This window comes from Hemibagrus wyckioides, linkage group LG07, assembly GCF_019097595.1.
Source record: "Hemibagrus wyckioides isolate EC202008001 linkage group LG07, SWU_Hwy_1.0, whole genome shotgun sequence".
NCBI classification, from domain to species: Eukaryota; Metazoa; Chordata; class Actinopteri; order Siluriformes; family Bagridae; genus Hemibagrus; species Hemibagrus wyckioides.
In genome coordinates this window covers 16124471-16142400 of record NC_080716.1, presented here as the reverse complement: position 1 = coordinate 16142400, position 17930 = coordinate 16124471, and the positions used below count along the sequence as shown (strand labels likewise).

Below are 17930 nucleotides of genomic sequence, written 5' to 3'. Positions count from 1 at the left end.
AATTTAGAGGTGCCAATCAGTCTATAATAGATGTTTTTAAAGGGCAGGGGGTAACTGGAGTACCCAGAGGAAACCACCACAGCACTAAATGAACCCCTAGTCACAGAGGTGTTAAGGGCAAACCCAGGCTTCATGTCTTTTATATTAACCTGTTACTCAGATATTAATTTTCTGTCTGCTACTCTATCTTTCATCCCACTGTCTTTTCCATACCTCATATTTCAGGGACTTATAGAAGGATGATGGGCTATACAGGGTGTGTTGCCTAGGTAACGAAGTACAGCTCATCCAGTCACTTGTGTGTTAATTTATAAATAGTTGTAAAAGCCATCTAGATATTTTTTTTTATTGTGCTGCGCATTTTTTTATTACTATTGTTGTATTTACAGTAACAGTATGCTTTTTGTTTTCTTTCATTAATTATTTTCAGTTTCCAAAATACTACATATATTCAGTGAATGAAATGAATATGATTTGAATGAATTTAATACCAGAAGGTCAGTGGAAAGGAAAAGAAAGGAAATAAAATGAATGAAAAGGGAAGGGACAGAGAAGAGTATGAAAACCTACAGAGCTCGGACACACACACATTATGTTATCTTAACCGAGTTTAGATAAAGATAGCAAGACAGATCCTGCTACAGTTACCTGTTTTGTCATTGTTAGACAACCTTAAAAAATACTTAATCATTTATCATTTCCCTGTTCATATTTCATGTATTGTTTTAATCTGTACTTTTTCCTCTGAGGTTAGTTCTCAGTGGATTTGATGTGCACACTGAAAATCTGAAAATTTGTCATGGAGGAAATTGACTCCCTAGTCTCCTTTTTAATGACCCTGACTGGTCTGTGGCTATGCAGCCCCACATGCAACAAACTGTCCTGCACTGTGTATTCTGACACCTTTCTATCAAAACCAGCATTAACTTCTTCAGCAATTTGATCAACAGTAGCTCGTCTGTTGGATCGGATCACATGGGTCAGCCTTCACTCCCCACGTGCATCAATGAGCCTTGGCCGTCCATGACCCTGTTACCTGTTCACTACTGTTCCTTCCTTGGACCACTTTTAATAGATACTGACCACTGCAGACTGGGAACAGCCCACAAGAGCTGCAGTTTTGGAGATGCTCTGATCCAGTCATCTAGCCATCACAATTTGGCCCTTGTCAAACTCGCTCAAATCCTTACACTTGCCCATTTTTCCTGCTTCTAACACATCAACTTTGAGGACAAAATGTTCACTTGCTGCCTAATATATCCCACCCACTAACAGGTACCATGATGAGGAGATCATCAGTGTTATTCACTTCACCTCTCACTGCTCATAATGTTATAGCTGATTGGTATATATATATATTATTATTATATTTTTCATTCAGTCATGTTTTTATGTTGTAATGTTTTGGTACAATCTGAAAATAAAAACAAGAGTCAAACATGGCTTCAGAATTGTAACTAAAGTTAGCATGCTTTTGAGAACTGTTCACTATTATACACACAATAAGGCATATACTGTAGCTATAGCTATATTTATCACCCTGTGACAGAGGTTTCACTTTGGAATCATTCAGAAACACTATTTATCTCTAATGATCTGTGTCGGCTGCCGAAAGGTAAATATGTGATTCTGAAGATAGCAGAGACAGGAGACGAGTGTGTAAAGCTAACGACATCCCCTCCTTCACACAAGTGAGGGCACATGGATTTCTAAAAGAAGTACAGATTACAAGTGGACTCTTCATCTCAAATACACTTTTTATTGAAAAATATGAACGTGAAATGCGATGCCTGTTGTAAATAGAACGTTGAAATATTTTCTGGTGTTCATTTTCAAAGAATTACGGTTAGGAATAAGATGAAGATGCCTGTGAAATTGACAGTTTTTGTGTCATAGTTGATGTGTCATCAGCTCCTTTTGGACAGCAGGGAGAAGGGAAAAGCTGCAATGCTGAAAACAAAACAGAAACACAGTGGAGAATCAGGGTGCAGTGAAGAATCAGTGCACAGAAACAACATGAGGTTGTGAACTGCTGAGGGTTTTCTCACCGAGCCAGTCTGGCAAGGACTCCAGCATTTTCTCTCTCTGTGGATTCAGAGTCAGGGGCATCTTGCTCAACAACTTCCCAGTCATCACTATTAGTTTCTAGTCAGGATTTCCAGTCATCACAATTAGTTTCTACATGTTTGTGGTAGAAAAATTGACTGAAGAAGAAAACAGATATTTTCCTATTGACTACTCTCACCAGGAAGCTCTGGGCTTGTGGCATCTGGTGAAGACTCCTCTGGATATTCAGAATCCTGAGAGACAAGAGCGTGTGTAAAATGATAGATTGGCTCATCAAATCAACACTAGTTACAACAGCAGTTTCACAGTTTTAGTAATGAACATATTGAGGCTTGTTATGAAACCTGATTACACTAATGTGTCAGGTTGTGTAATAACGCATGATTAAGCACAGAGACACAGACAGTCAACATTTCTGTGCACAAGCGATAGGCAGAGCTTTCTTACATACACACCTCATTGTCACAAACCGTCTCTTCTGCGCCTCCAGACAGGTTCGGCAACTCTCTGAGAGAGACAGAGAGAGATAAACAGGTATGTGCTCTTTGTTAGTTGACATATTCAATTCCATTTCCCATTTCCAGCACATTTAACATAAAAACAAAAAGCCTGTCTGAGGCACGTCTGCAAGCTCCTCCGCCTGAGGCCACACCAATTACCTGAAAAACACTGTGTATTTTGGACAGGGCAGGACACTGGATTGTCTAAATAGTGCTACACAGAACAAGCCTACAGCTACAACTGCACAATTCTGATTTAACAGGAACTGTCAAACCTTTCTCTGGTTGGTTTATAGATATGCTCTTTTAAGATGGGATATTTATGTAATAGCTAAACAATTATCTTCAGCCTGTTGACTAAATGACGGCTTCATGGCGATGGCGCCTCCTTTATTATGCAACCCCAGCCTCCAGGTAGTCGCCTAATATAGCACATAAGACTAGTGACAAAGAACCTTTCTACATCCAGTTGTCTCATGTGTCATGTATCTAGACTGTATCCTGAAAAGATCTATGTGTCTCTGCTTTTAACCACACTGAAAACTAACTGCTGTACCACATGGGATTCCTATGGTGTTGTTCAACCTTGTGTTGTTTTTTGTTTTCCTCCCAAACACAGAGAGTTGGATTATAAAATTGAGCACATCATCTGACAAAAACAGACTGACAAACTTGTTTCATGGAATCCAGACAGAAACACTATAAAATATAATATTCATTCTATATCATGTATTCTTGTCCCATAATTGAAAAAGGATCACAGTTTTAAGCTTGTCTCTGGTTAACACACTAACTTATAATTCACATAATAAACAATGCATGAACTCTTTTGATGCTTGTTGTTGTACGCAATCATTGTCAATTCAGTCAGCTACATTCTTCCCAACTTCAGAAGCACACCTTTCCTCATCAGAGGAAAAGTCAGTCCCAAAAAAAAAAAGCAGTCCTCATGTTTGTTTTCTGCAATCCTGGTTTCTTCACTTTTTAACTTTGCACTGCCCGTGCCCTCAATTATTATAGTATTATTAGTCTTTGTATGTCTTTATCCTGTACATATTGTATCCCTCTGTGAGGCTGTGTTGGCTGTGAGCGTTATGTTTCCTGTGAAATTATGAATTTAAATCCCACTTTTGGGAGTTGACTCTGATCCTGTTGGCGGCTTTAAACTCTCAGCTGCTCCTATCTTAACTGGAAGTTTCTTTGAATAAAATCTCTAAAACAAATCAGTAGAATGCAACGTAAATATCTTATATTTCTATTGTCTCGTTCTGCTCTACATAGTCATTTCAGGTTTCTGCCTGTGTTACTGGAGCTCAGCTGTGGATTTATAAAACAAAATGAATCATAATAATCATTAAAAATAATTCACATCTTAATGTTCAGGTCCATCAGCTGATCATCACACAAAAAAAATCTCAACACTATCTTCACTATTGAAAATAAATGGAGAAAAATAAAATGTAAAAATACTTGATGACCACTCGTTACAACACCTACTGGAGACACAGACATGGGTTATCTTTGTCATGGTGGTCAGCGCTCAGAGGGCCCTCTTGTGGTTCTTCTGTTCTCCTGTGCTTGGGTTCATTAGCTGAAGTAGGAAGTGGTGGACTGTCCAATCCAGAGTCCCTGTCCTATACAGGAACACACAAGCCCAAACATCACATTAAAGCACTAAAGAGCATAAACAAACATGGATAGATTTAAAAATCTATTTTGACATATATTTCAAAATATTTTAGCTTCTGTGATTCTTTAACTTGCATCATATTTGATCTCGTTTACAGTGTACTTGCTTTCAATGTGTGGCATAAATTCACACCAGATGATGGAAAGGTACTCCTTGAAGGCACCCATGTGTGTGCAGGGTTCACTGGATGACAAAAAACAGACGCAGGCACTAATTACCAGCTAATCATAATGTCATTTAGGAATGTGTACGTATACGCTGCTAATTGTTGTTCACCTGTGAGTGAAGGGATTGGCTCATTTATCTCCACATACAGCGTGATGAGGAAGGGGTATGCAAATAATTTCTTGTCTCCTTTCCTGAATCTTAATTCTGATACACGCTCCCATCTACTCTTATCTGCAGGCAGAGTACTGAATCATTCTGAACAACACTTCACAGCTACTTTAAGTTTAGTTTGACCGAATGTTTAATAACCAATAATCTATGACAAGTTCACTGTAGTTGAATTCAAGCATTCTCTATATAGGCAGGGCTACTGAGTGAAGAGCACATGTGCATGTCTATACCTATATCATAAGCATAGAATATAGCGTACAAGGAAAGATGTTGAAATGCTGTGTAGTGAATGGATGAAGGTTGTCCAGACTCATGAGTACAACTCGTACAGCATTCTGTAAGACAGTATTAAGATAATCAAGACTTTGACATACAAAGATTATAGTTCATGTAATGTGAGTAAGCTGCTTCTGTTACCTCAAGTTCCTCATTGACAAACTCACTGTCTAATGTCTCTTCACCACTACAAAAGACCCAAAGTAAACAAGCAAGTGGAGTTAATATACTAGCTGAGGGTCAGTTGAAATTCCTCTAAAGTTCTGCTATAGACTACAAAGAATGTTTATATAAAACTTTAGAGCACTATACACTATATTGCAAAATGTTTTGGGACACTCCTCCAAATCATAGAATAATTCAGGTGTTGTTTTTCAGTGGTTGGGCTTTGCCCTTTAGTTCCAGTGAAAGGAACTCTTAATGCTTCAGCTTCATACCAAGACATTTTGGACAATTTCCTGCTCCCAACTTTGTGGGAAGAGTTTGGGGATGACCCCTTCCTGTTCCAACATGACTGTACACCAGTGCACAAAGCAAGGTCTATAAAGACATAGATGAGCGAGATGACCTCAACCAGATAGAACACCTTGGGGATGAATTAGAGTGGAGACTATGAGCCAGGCCAAAACTTGGACGTCTGCCTTTACATGCACATGAATGTAATAAGGAGTTGTCCCGCCCTTTGCAGCTATAACAGCTTCAACTCTTCTGGGAAGGCTTTCCACAAGGTTTAGGAGTGTGTTTATGGGAATGTTTGACCATTCCTCTAGAAGTGCATTTGTGAGGTCAGGCACTGATGTTGGACGAGAAGGTCTGGCTCGCAGCCTATGCTGTAATTCATCCCAAAGGTGTTCTATCAGGTTGAGGTCAGGACTCTGTGCAGGCCAGTTAAGTTCCTCCACACCAAACTCTCTCATCCATGTCTTTATGGACCTTGCTTTGTGAACTGGTGTGCAGTCATGTTGGAACAGGAAGGGGTCATCCCACAAAGTTGGGAGCATGAAAATGTCCAAAATATCTTGGTATGCTGAAGCATTAAGAGTTCCTTTCAATGGAACTAAGAGGCCAAGTCCAACCCTGAAAAACAACACCTGAATTCAGTGATTTGGAGGGATGTCCCAAAACCTTTGGCAATATAGTGTATGTAAGCCATCAAGAGAGGAATGTTGGTTGATATCTTTACCATGGTCCCCGACTGTTAGTAAGATTTCTGGATTTCTGACCATTATAAAGGGATTACTAAAGATTGTTTAGTAATGATTAAGATGAAGTAAAGATTATTATTATTGTATATTTCTATATTTTCTAGCAGTCTGAAATTGTAAAATTTGTACAATATTATTAACATTTGAATGTATAACAATGCATTTAATCCTCTTTCTTGCCTGATTTTACTTCCTCGTTTTATCTTGAATTTGTAGATGTGTTGGCCAACCTGAAAGAATCTGGTTTCAGGTATAGGGAATGAGAAAGCCTGGATCGGCATGGTGTTTATTCACTTCACCTGAAGGGACTGTTCTGCTGACAGAAAGAAATGCAGGTTATTGTTAATAATAATGCTGATATATGGAGGTAATAAGTAAGAACAAACATTGTCTGCTATGTCTCCTGGATATACTTCCTATGTATAGTATAACCTGTATATGTACAGTTATAGAGTGTTCTCAGAGTAGCAACGGCTTCCTTCACAATCATTAGAAGCTAAATTAACATTAACTTTACACAGCTGACACATTTTGGTTTTGTATTATTATATAATATATATATAATATATATGTATGTAATATATATAATATATATGTAAACGCTTTAAAGGTCAGATATACCGCGAGATAAAACACAATGTTTTGTCAGTTATTAGAGAATCTCATAGCTACAGCTAAGAGCTAAATATCTGAGGCGAGTTAACGTGGCCAATCCCGCGCTCTTCTGATTGGACGCTTCAATGACCAGTAAGCAGCGACAGTTCTGCCGGTCTCTATGGTTACGAATGTCACTACTCGATCCGTAGCGGAAACACGATTTGTACTGCGCATGTGCGGGAATGCGTGTCATTATAATACTACTAATAATATAATGTAAAAATAATTCGAAAGAAACCATCATATATCACCTTCTATAACACTGATCTTAAAATATATTTTGAAACCCTTTCTAATATGCGATCACAAACCAAGAAACTTATCAAAACAATAAAAACTCTAAAGCTTTTCAAATGTATGTAACTGCCCTTACATAGCTCTCTTTTTTTTTGCCTTGGTATTTATTTATCTATTTATTTATTTTAATTTATTATTCGTTTTGTTTTATATTTATGTTTGTGTTTATTTTATGCTTTGTTGTTTTACTTTAAACTGTGTGACATGCTTTTATATGTGCTCTAAACTTCTTGTTTGTATATTTGTGATTGGAAAAAAACAAACAAACAAACAAACAAACAAAAAAACCCTAATAATAATAATATAATGTTATAATATGATGGGTGCAGCGATGTTCGCGCATGCGCAGAACAAAACCCGGATCGAGTCGTGACAACGAACACCCAACGAAGTCCCGCCCATATTGTCACGTGATTGAGGTAAGACTAAACATGGCTGAACAGTATGGAAAGAAAGTAAATTTTGATTAATTGTGAATTTTGTGTCAGAGTTCCGATTAGTAACTGCGTCTCGGGCTCGTAGATTACACTAGTTTAATTCTTGATTTTATGTATTTATGGATGTACTATGCTAAGGGTGATTTGCTCCGCTGGTTATTTGGTAGCGAGTAGCAAATATTATGGGATGTTGGTGCATTCAGTATAGTAAATAGTGCTGTTTTTGGAGTATTTACTTATTTTTACTCATCTTCGAGAGTATTGTGGATAATATCCAGTGTATTGTGGCACCGTACAATTTCCTGCAATAGGCTAGTGTCCGAATTGTTCCCATGATTACTCAATAATGAATGAATAAATCTCCATTCACTAGTCCATAACCATAACTGGCTAATTTTACTCTAAACGATTACTTATAGTACATAATACTACTATTTTACATTATTTAATTCTACAGACAGTAATAATTGTGTTGAACCTGAGCGTATATCCTGTCATTTGTTTGTTATTTTTAAATGTATTTTGTCTTGTTTAGGTGGGTTTGCCCCCCTAAATCCCCCCCCCAACACACACACACACATTCTTTCTTCAAAATGATTTGCACATGTAAGTGGAGAAGAATCTTGAGCTAGAGCACAGATTTGCGATCCTGTTCCTGAAGTACTCTCGTTCCTACACAGTTTAGTATCTTTAGCTCTCAACACACAGGGTTTACCTAAGGTTTACATCAGGTGTGCTGAAGGGAAAACGATCAAATGTGTAAGACTGGCTACACCAGGTCCTAGAGGGTCTATAGGGATGCCTATCACATGGAGTCACATGCTATCTGATAATGCCTTAGCTGTGCCAAAGGTTCATTGTAATATATGTAATATATATCATTTTGCTGTAACTTATCATCGCTAGGCTACATTAGAAACAACACTGTGAATCTGTTCATGTTCAAATGTGATTTTAAAAATATATGCCTTTCATTTTTTTCTTTCATGCAACATAAGTGTTCATTTATTTCTGATTTCCCTGCAAATGCTTGCTTTATAATTGCTAAACATACCCAGCATGATACCAAAAGAAAGACAGTATCACTATATAAAAACTTTCTTGCACACATTGTACAGCTTTTATTTACAGCATTGAGTGAGTGAATTATAAATATCTGTAGAAATATTATAGTGTATAGCTGATGTGACCGAGTGCTAATTTCTCTGTAACCGTGTGTTTCTCAAATTAGATCTGGGTCTTTTTCTGTGCCTAATAGCCTCAGTTCAAAATGACTGACCACATGCCTTGTGTCCAGCTGAATACCGGAGCTCAGATGCCACTGTTGGGTTTGGGCACATTCCGTTTGCAAGGCCCTGAGGAAACTTATCGGACTGTGGATGCTGCCTTAACAGCAGGATACCGAGCTTTCGATACAGCAGCAGTGTACCGCAATGAGGCACACATTGGCCAGGCCCTTAGCACCTTGTTGCCCAAACACGGGCTTTCCAGAGCTGATGTGTTCATAACATCTAAACTAAGTCCCAGGGACCAGGGTTCCAAAGCCAGAGATGGCTGTTTGAGAAGCCTGGAGCAACTAGGCTTAGATTATATTGACCTGTTTCTCATTCACTGGCCTGGTACACAGGGTTTGGATGTAAAGGATAAGCGAAACCCCGACAATCGAGCTCAAAGTTGGGCAACCTTGGAGGAGTTCCATGCAGAGGGAAAGTTCCGTGCGATTGGAGTATCGAACTACACGGTGAAGCACATGCACGAGCTGCTGAAGAGCTGCAAAGTCGTTCCAGCTGTTCTCCAGGTGGAGTTCCACCCCAAGTTGGCTCAGAAGGAGCTAATAGCATTATGTGAGAAGAGTGGAGTGTGCTTCCAAGCGTACTCCTCCCTGGGGACAGGCGTCCTCCTTTCTGATCATCTGGTTCAGGTGATGGCAGAACGTTGTGGAAAAACCCCAGCTCAGGTGCTTCTGAGGTGGGCTGTGCAGCAAAACATACCTGTGTTGCCAAAATCATGCCAACCTGATCGGGTGCAGGAGAACGGGCGCCTGTTTGACTTTGAGCTTAGTGACAGCGACATGGCGAAGCTTTCTGCTCTAGACTGCAATGAGAAGTACTGTTGGGACCCATCACTGGTACTCTAGACTAATTCCAGTCCAGCTTAGGTTTTAGTCAACTAGTTACTGATCTCCCCACAGAATTTTAATTGCACCAAGGTTATGAAGAGTAAACCGGCGGGAATTCAATTTTAATTTGATTGGTCATTTTGTTATTAAAATGATATTGGATCAGGGTCATTCTTTTTGCAGTGAGGGATGAATGTTCACCAGCAGAATAAAAAGGCATTAATATGTTATTATAGACATTAGTACAGGATATTAGTAAGACAACACTGTTTAGAATGTCAATGCTAGATGTCTAAGAAGTGCCTTGTAACTGCATGTACATGATGATTTTTTAAAAAAATTAGTAATAATAACTCTTGATGACCATGCATGCTACTGTGAATGTAGTGTATCTGAATACTTTACACCATTAATCCATATATAACATACATATTTGCTTTGTACCTCCAGGGTTAGGGGTTTGGTTCCTGCTTCTGGCTTGTGTGTGTACAGTTTGCATGTTCTCCCTGTGCTTCTGGGGTCTCCTCTGGGTACTCTGGATTTATCCCCAGTCTAAACATGTGTTTAATAGCTAATTGCAATCTGTAAATTGCCTATAGTGTGCCCTGTGATTGGCTGGCACCGCTTCCAGGGGGGTTCCCCATCTTGTGCTCAAGGTTCCCTGCAACCCTGTGTGGGATATATTGTACAGAAAATGGATGGATGGATATTATTTAAATTCTACATGTATAAGTATCATTTTGAAAAACTGCACTGAAATTGGTTAATTGCAAATAAATACTAATTAAGAACAACAAAACACACACTCTTGCAGTGGTTTCTTTAATAAAATCAGATTTAATTTTCACATTGTACTGGTTCTAAAATGTAAGCAGGGTATTTAAAAAAAAAAAAATTAAAATCAAGTATTGCAAATCATATCAGTGGAAGTAAGGCCCTGTTAGTATCTCTTCCGTCCTTTAACAATCCCACTGGTCTTTATTGCTCTCAGGGTCCAGAACGTTCCAGGAATATATAGATTGCAGAAGAATGTAACAACATATATAAAATGTTCAAAGTTCTTTTCACCCACCTTTTATAACGCTAAAGAGATAAAAAAGGATAAAAAGATCAGTTGTTTTATTGTAAAAATTAATCGTGATTGATTGAATTATTGAATTATTACTTTTACTCATCTAAATCTTTCATAGAAGGCTGTATGAATTGAAAGGGGTAATAAAAGTAATGTTAAAAAAGTAAATGAAATACATGATGATTTTTTTGTGTGTGTAGAGTTCATTAACCCATTCTAAACCTTTCCTACAGCCCTGAAAGACGGCAGTGATTGCATCCTTCTTCATACTTCAGTAGTCCTGACTAAATGTCACACAAACTGGTCATTCTCACAAATCAGCTTGCATAGTTTCCCCACAGTACTGGATCCCAGAGCCAGGAAAAAAAAATCGTTTGTATTTTTCTCGGGTAATATTGGAGACTAAGATCTATGGTCTAGGGTCCTGATATCCTCTAACTGAGGAAGGTTTTAAACCAGTCCATGAAAGCGGCACATCAGTCCTTAACCTCCGGGCTCAGATAGCTTCCTCTTCATCCTTTATATATGGCGTAACCGGAGCGCTCTCTCTCTCTCGTCGTGTGTTCTACTGATCTGTCATTCTGCTGGACGGGTGTTTTGTGCTGTCAGGCTGTTCATGGTCTCGGTTTCTGACTCTGGGTGGCTCCAGAGGAAGTTGAACCAGCTGGAAGAGGTGCGCATCTGACCGGCTGTGCCTGCGCTCCTCACCCTCTTCATCTGTCACAGAACAAATTTAGTATGAGAAAAGAGCACGTGGTGTTACAGAGAAATGTATACACGCTAACTGTATGAGGTTTTCCTGCTGAATTACATTTCAGGTAAGAGTTTATTTCTTTACATGTGCACTGGTGCTATGAAGCTAATATTGTAATAATGTACAGCAAACATGCCTTAGCTGATGAACACTTGGGGAACAGAGAAAGAAATGTGAAATATTCCGTAAATCCTTAAAAACAGCTTCAAACCCTCTCACATTTTCTACTCTTCTATTTCACCTTTAAAACTTTTTTTTTTTTTTACCCCTTTGTCAAGTAAGGTGTCAAACTCATCGCTCATCTTCCTCAGCTCTCTGCCATATTTCTTGGCAGCCCAGAAAGCCGGAGGTGCTGAGCGAGTCCGACGTCGGAAAGAGTCTCCTTCTCCAGCAGCAGCTCCGAATTTCCCATCAGTAGCTTCCTGGAAGTCCTCTTCATTTATAGAGAAATTCCTACTTCTTGCCATTTGCTCTCCTACATTCAATAATAATAAAGACAATGAGGCAAATTCCATAAACATTATAAGTCCCACTGTTAGTGTGTGGGAATTCTCTAACTCTGTACTTTCTTTACTCACAAAAACAGATGGCATGTTTTTATCTAGGGATCTATAGGGTTTGTGTATCCTGGATACTGACACAGGTGAATGCTTCTGTACATTTCCCACAGGCCCAAGCCTAGAGACACACTCACCTCGGGATGTCTGTTGAACAGCTAGATGGTGGCCAGAATGAGACGCCTCTATGTGCTCGGTGTCTTCTTGATCACCCGATGTGTCAGACTCGTCAGATATCGTGCATATTTTTGCCATTGTGAGAACTAAAACAATAGTGAAAGCAGACAGGGTCAGAATTTCAGCCTTAGTAAGTCAGGTACAAATCGGTGAGTTCATTGTGTGCCAGGTGTTCGGGGATACGGATATAAAAAAGCCTAATACTATAATACACAGACGTATGCTAAAAGGACAAGACGTAACTGTTTAATATACTCAAGGCTAATTTAACAGTTGTTCTACAATCAGAAATAGACATGACTAACAATGTGTAAATAATGAATGAGTTCTATCCCAGGAATTTGCACAGCTGATAAAGGACTTTCATATGAGAGGTTTTGTTTCTCTACAATGGATTACATTGTTGTGTGTCTAAAAGCAAAACATTATGTAAATACAGGGTGCCCTGACTTGTGGATGTGACTCCTGCCTCACGTCCAGTTTCCCTGGGATAAGCTCAGGATCCAAAACAACCCTAAACAGGATAAAGTGCTTCCTGAAGATGAATGACTGGTGAATAAATAAATATTATATTGTTCTGTATTTACTCTTCTTGTCATTGCAGAAAATACTTCAGAGTAACATACAGAGATGTTTTGTTAACTCAAAAGCAAGGCACCGCCTTATCCATTCTAAGATGATCCATCGACTGCATTATTCTAAGACAAAGCTACATCGATTTTTTTTCCAGATGTTTCCCTGCTATGAGACTGAACCCACTCTCCTTCATAGTTATGTTCTCTGTCCTAAGTTAACCCTGGTCCACTTCTGGTGATATTTAAAAGATCAGATAAACTCAACCCACTCTAAAATGTCAACAGTTGCTGTCCTAAGGGTTTATTGTGGCAAATGTTCAAGTTTTGAGGGAAAAAAAATCCCATCAGATGGACAAAAGGACTGGTAAAGATTTTACATCTGGGAAAAAAACCTTTTCCTTTATTAAACAATAAAAACGTGACTATTTCTGTCTTCCTTTCTCCACGATCCTGAAAGTGTAGATTGTGTAGTTGTGCCAGTGTTGACCACGTCATTAATGTGACATGACCTAAGCCCTTATGGAGAGGTATGGCTTATAGTTGTCCCGTTTGTCTGTACACCGGCCAGGCATAACATTATGACCACCAGGGCACCCTGACTGGTCTGCGGCTATGGAGCCACACATGCAACAAACTGTCCTGCACTGTGTATTCTGACACCTTTCTATCAGAACCAGCATTAACTTCTTCAGCAATTTGAGCAACAGTAGATCGTCTGTTGGATCGGATCACACGGGCCAGCCTTCGCTCCCCACGTGCATCAATGAGCCTTGGCCACCCATGACCCTGTCGCCGGTTCACCACTGTTCCTTCCTTGGACCACTTTTGACAGATACTGACCACTGCAGACCGGGAACACTCCACAAGAGCTGCAGTTTTGAAGATGCTCTGATCCAGTCGTCTAGCCATCACAATTTGGCCCTTGTCAAACTCGCTCAAATCCTTACACTTGCCCATTTTTCCTGCTTCTAACACATGGACAAAATGTTCACTTGCTGCCTAATATATCCCACCCACTAACAGGTGCCATGATGAGGAGATAATCAGCGTTATTCACTTCACCTCTCATAATGTAATGCCTGATTGGTGTATACTACTTGGTTTTGTTTTCCCTTTCCCTTCTGTCTCTTCTTGCAACTCTTAATAGTCTGGAAAACCTGCTTGATTGCTAAACATGGAAATGACTTCAGAGTAATGAAGACCCTGATACAGATCAACAGAGATCAAGCTGAGACTTCCGAGTAATCACAGCAGAGAAATATGAAAACCTCAGGAGATCCAGTTTGTTTGTATACATGTAGTACTGAGGTTCTAGATTTTCTCTCTATTTTCAGATCAGTTCCTGTGGAGTAATTTCCTATGGAGTAACATCCTGTATAGTAATGCCCAGTAAAGTCTGTTTATGACAGAGATCGGTGTACATAACACAAGGAAACACTGCAGATGTCACGTCTTCCACACACACACACACACACACACACACACACACACACACACACACACACAGTTTTTCTGCACCGTGATCTTCATTAACATGAAAACAGGCACTTTATTAGGTCACTCTGCTGTTTGGTTAGCTGTCCCGTCAGCTTATTACTTTACTAACCCTAAAACTACTTCCGCCTTATAAATATTTAAGCTTTCTCTACGTTCAGTGTTCATTTTATTCTAAGTACATAAGAATGTATTGACCCAAAAGGTGCATCCTGGTGATCTAGCCAGTGTTGTTAAAGAAAATAAGCGCATGTTGAACGGGTTAACTGTAAGTTTGCTCAAATGGAGAGTCATTAGCAAACAGCTTAAGCTTTGCTACCTTGTTAGTTCCCCAACATCCACAACTTTCCTAATATCTTTTACATGTTTATATTAAGCAGACTTCGCTAGCCTACTCTTTCGGTCAGTACAATGCTTCTTACCGGATATTGGCGCTGGACCCTGGTTTAGCAGCAAGGAAAAAAAAACCGCCCTCGTAACCAGTGAACCTGATGCGTGTATTTTGGCTGTGAGCAGGGTTGCCAGATCTTTAGCACCAATGATCTTTTGTATCGCCACAAAAAAAAAAATCTCATCGCGTGTTCTGATTTAGTAACGACCACATGTAATATCTTCACATGTACTGCAAATCTACTACAACGTTTTAAATGTAAGGGTATGCGTGATAGCAATACATATTTTCTTTGTATTTACACACTGTCATAAATACATAATAGCTATTATAAAGAGGAAACCATTCAAAACTCGATCTCAAGGAAAAATATTAATACCACGCTGATATACAGATTATTGGCTGAAATGTTCCTGTATGTTTTCAATTCTATTAAAATATACTTCTTCGTACGTATATGTATGAAGTAAACAAATGTTGCTCTGGGGAAAAAAAGATAACCTGGCAACCATCGTGGTGGAGCAATGCTATCAACAACACAGGTGCTGAACAACAGACCTGACTCACATTTTATTTGATTATTTTATTATACTAATTATACTATCAGTGAGGACACTACGTGCATTTTCGTGTTAAATGAATCTTATGATATATGGATGTCTTATGAATACAGAATAATATACACTATATTGACAAAAGTTTTGGGACACTCCTCCAAATCATTGAAGTCAGGTATTGTTTTTCAGGGGTTGGGCTTGGTCCCTTAGTTCCAGTGAAAGGAACTCTTAATGCTTCAGCATAACAAGACATTTTGGACAAGTTCATGGTGTGGAGGAACTTGACTGTCCTGACCTCAACCTGATAGAACACCTTTGGGATGAATTAGAGCAGAGACTGCGAGCCAGGTCTTCTCATCCAACATCAGTGCCTGACCTCGCAAATGCACTTCTAGTGTAATGGTCAAAAATTCCCATAAACACACTCCTAAACCTTGTGGAAAGCCTTTCCAGAAGTGTTGAAGCTGTTATAGCTGCAAAGGGTGGTCCAACTCCATATTACATTCATGTGCATATAAAGGCAGACGATCAAGTTTTGGCCTGTCTCGCAGTCTTATAATCAGGTTGAGGTCAGGACTCAAGTTGAGGTGCAGGCCAGTTAAGTTCCTCCACACCAAACTCTCACATCCATGTCTTTATGGACCTTGCTTTGTGCACTGGTGTGCAGTCATGTTGGAACAGGAAGCGGTCATCCCCAAACTGTTCCCACAAACTTGGGAGCATGAAATTGTCCAAAATGTCTTGGTATACTGAAGCATTAAGAGTTCCTTTCACTGGAACTAAGGGGCCAAGCCCAACCCCTGAAAAACAACACCTGAATTCAATGATTTGGAGGAGTGTCCCAAAACTTTTGGCAATATAGTGTAAGTGATATATGGAAACTACACGTTTAAATAATGGATTTAATTTCAGGATTTGATTAAAGGTTTCCAAACACTAGATGTCACTACTGTTCAAAGTATCACATCTGAAATACTTTTGCCTCTACAACTGCTATGCAGTTCATCTAAATTTATTGAATATCTAACCTATGTTGATCAAAATATAGCTGTCTTGTAGGTATTTTGTCCCATAAATGCTATATAAATATAGAGCTACAATGAAGCCCATATAGTAATAGCATTAGGTTCTGATGTCCATTCTCTGATAACCCCTGGATATGTTGCTGTTTTATTCTGATATGAAGTAGCCACAATTTGCAAATAAAACACATGCATATAGACAAAAAATGTGAACACCTGGCCATTCACCTATATGTGACTGTTAAATATCCCATTCCTGATTTATTCCTCATTTGCTGTTATAAACACTTTTCTGGGAAGGCTTTCCACAAGATACTGGGTAAAGGGGCCTGGGCTGGAGAGTTCCACTTCATCCCAAAGAGGTTTAGTTGGATTTAGCATGCAGCTCTGTGCAGGAAACATAATGTTATGGCTGATTGGGGTGTATGTACAATATACAACTCCTATTCACAAAAATATACAAACTAAATGTAAAATTAAGATAACTATATAAATGCAGTGGTTAAATGAATGAATGAATGAATTAATATAATTAATTAAATATTCAGTAGGCACAGATATTCAGTAGGCACAATCTGGAATTTATCTTGAGATCACTGGGCATGAGGTGGGAAAACATCCTGGGTCCACACACACACACACACACACACAATACAAAAAAATCCTCCAATGTTTACATAATGAACCATATGGTAGGTGTTAAAAACTGGGACTTCTTTTTGTCGATTGTATAAAATATTATTCGTTAATCAGTGACAAAATAAAAAGCTATGATCAGTTGGGGTTTTAGCTGTCCGGTCCGGTCATGCATTAATCAGAGAGAGTAAAAACGCCAATAACACAGCATGCAGAGCATTACAATGCATCAGAAACGCATCTGTCTTTTTCACTCGGCCTCTCTGTTGTTACACACACACCCCAAGGGTGCCAAAGGGCAATTTAACATAGACAGTCCTTCTTTATGAGAGGTGGAAGAAAACCAGAGAACCTGGAGGAAACCCAGACTGGAGCAACATGTGTTTATCTATAAGGTTTCATCTATAATGTTAAAGTACATTATCCTGGGATCACTGGGCATGAGGTGGGAAAACATTCTGGGTGCACACACACACACACACACCCCAAAGGTGCCAAAGGGAAATTTAACATAGACAGTCCTTCTTTATGAGAGGTGGAAGAAAACCAATTTTTATCTATAAGGTTTTATCTATAATGTTAAAGTACATAAACTACTATTTTTGTTAAATACATTTGCACTGATTTCCAGTCACACTGATTTGGGGTTAACTACAAAAAACAACACTGCTTAAAATTGTTAGTATATTAGTATAATAATAATAATAATAATAATAATAATAATAATAATAACAACAACTTCATGTACTTTTCCATCATATAGTATATTTTCCAGTTACAACCCAGTCAACTTAAGTTGATCCCGGAAGCACCCCCCTCCTCCTCCTCTCCCTCCCCTGCGCGCCCCCCCCTTTTTTCTGCGGAGTGACGTCAGCGCGCGGCGTTACGGTTGGAGTTGAAGATGGCGAGCGCAGAGACCGCAGCGGAACATGAGCGGATCCTCCGGGAGATTGAAAGCACTGACACAAACTGTATCGGTCCCACACTCCGGTAAGTCTGCGGTTAAAGACGTGTAGCGCGTGGTTCTCTTCTCCTGTGTCGGCTAAGTTACAGGGTGGAGAGAGAAAGTGTATGAAAATGTTGTCTTGTTCTCTCGCGGTAACTCTTC

General features: G+C 39.2%; 3 protein-coding genes across 5 annotated transcripts in view; 2 read left to right on the top strand and 1 right to left on the bottom strand.

Annotated features, from left to right (window-relative positions):
- Positions 1 to 7389: 7389 nt before the first annotated feature.
- Positions 7390 to 10388, top strand: zgc:101765 (uncharacterized protein LOC450036 homolog). Of its 2 annotated transcripts, none has more exons than XM_058395634.1 (2): positions 7390 to 7450; positions 8700 to 10388. In XM_058395634.1, the coding sequence occupies exon 2, from the start codon at positions 8739 to 8741 to the stop codon at positions 9603 to 9605; it is 867 nt and encodes a 288-aa protein (XP_058251617.1). In that variant the 5' UTR covers positions 7390 to 7450; positions 8700 to 8738; the 3' UTR covers positions 9606 to 10388. The 2 variants fall into 2 exon arrangements, with proteins under 2 accessions (XP_058251617.1, XP_058251618.1); XM_058395635.1 differs by lacking the exon at positions 7390 to 7450 and adding an exon at positions 7468 to 7486.
- A 7-nt stretch (positions 10389 to 10395) lies between these two features.
- Positions 10396 to 14758, bottom strand: badb (BCL2 associated agonist of cell death b). Its single transcript, XM_058395636.1, has 4 exons — positions 14639 to 14758; positions 12108 to 12233; positions 11680 to 11888; positions 10396 to 11376 (listed from the first exon to the last, which is right to left on the bottom strand). The coding sequence occupies exons 2-4, from the start codon at positions 12223 to 12225 to the stop codon at positions 11236 to 11238; spliced, it is 468 nt and encodes a 155-aa protein (XP_058251619.1). The 5' UTR covers positions 12226 to 12233; positions 14639 to 14758; the 3' UTR covers positions 10396 to 11235.
- Positions 14759 to 17694: 2936 nt separating this feature from the next.
- The window catches only part of exoc6b (exocyst complex component 6B), an 89096-nt gene continuing 88860 nt past the window's right edge, over positions 17695 to 17930 (top strand). For both annotated transcript variants that reach the window (XM_058394566.1, XM_058394564.1), the window contains exon 1: positions 17695 to 17812. In XM_058394566.1, the coding sequence (XP_058250549.1) occupies positions 17724 to 17812 (89 nt within the window). In that variant the 5' untranslated portion in view covers positions 17695 to 17723. The remainder of the gene's footprint in view (positions 17813 to 17930) is intronic.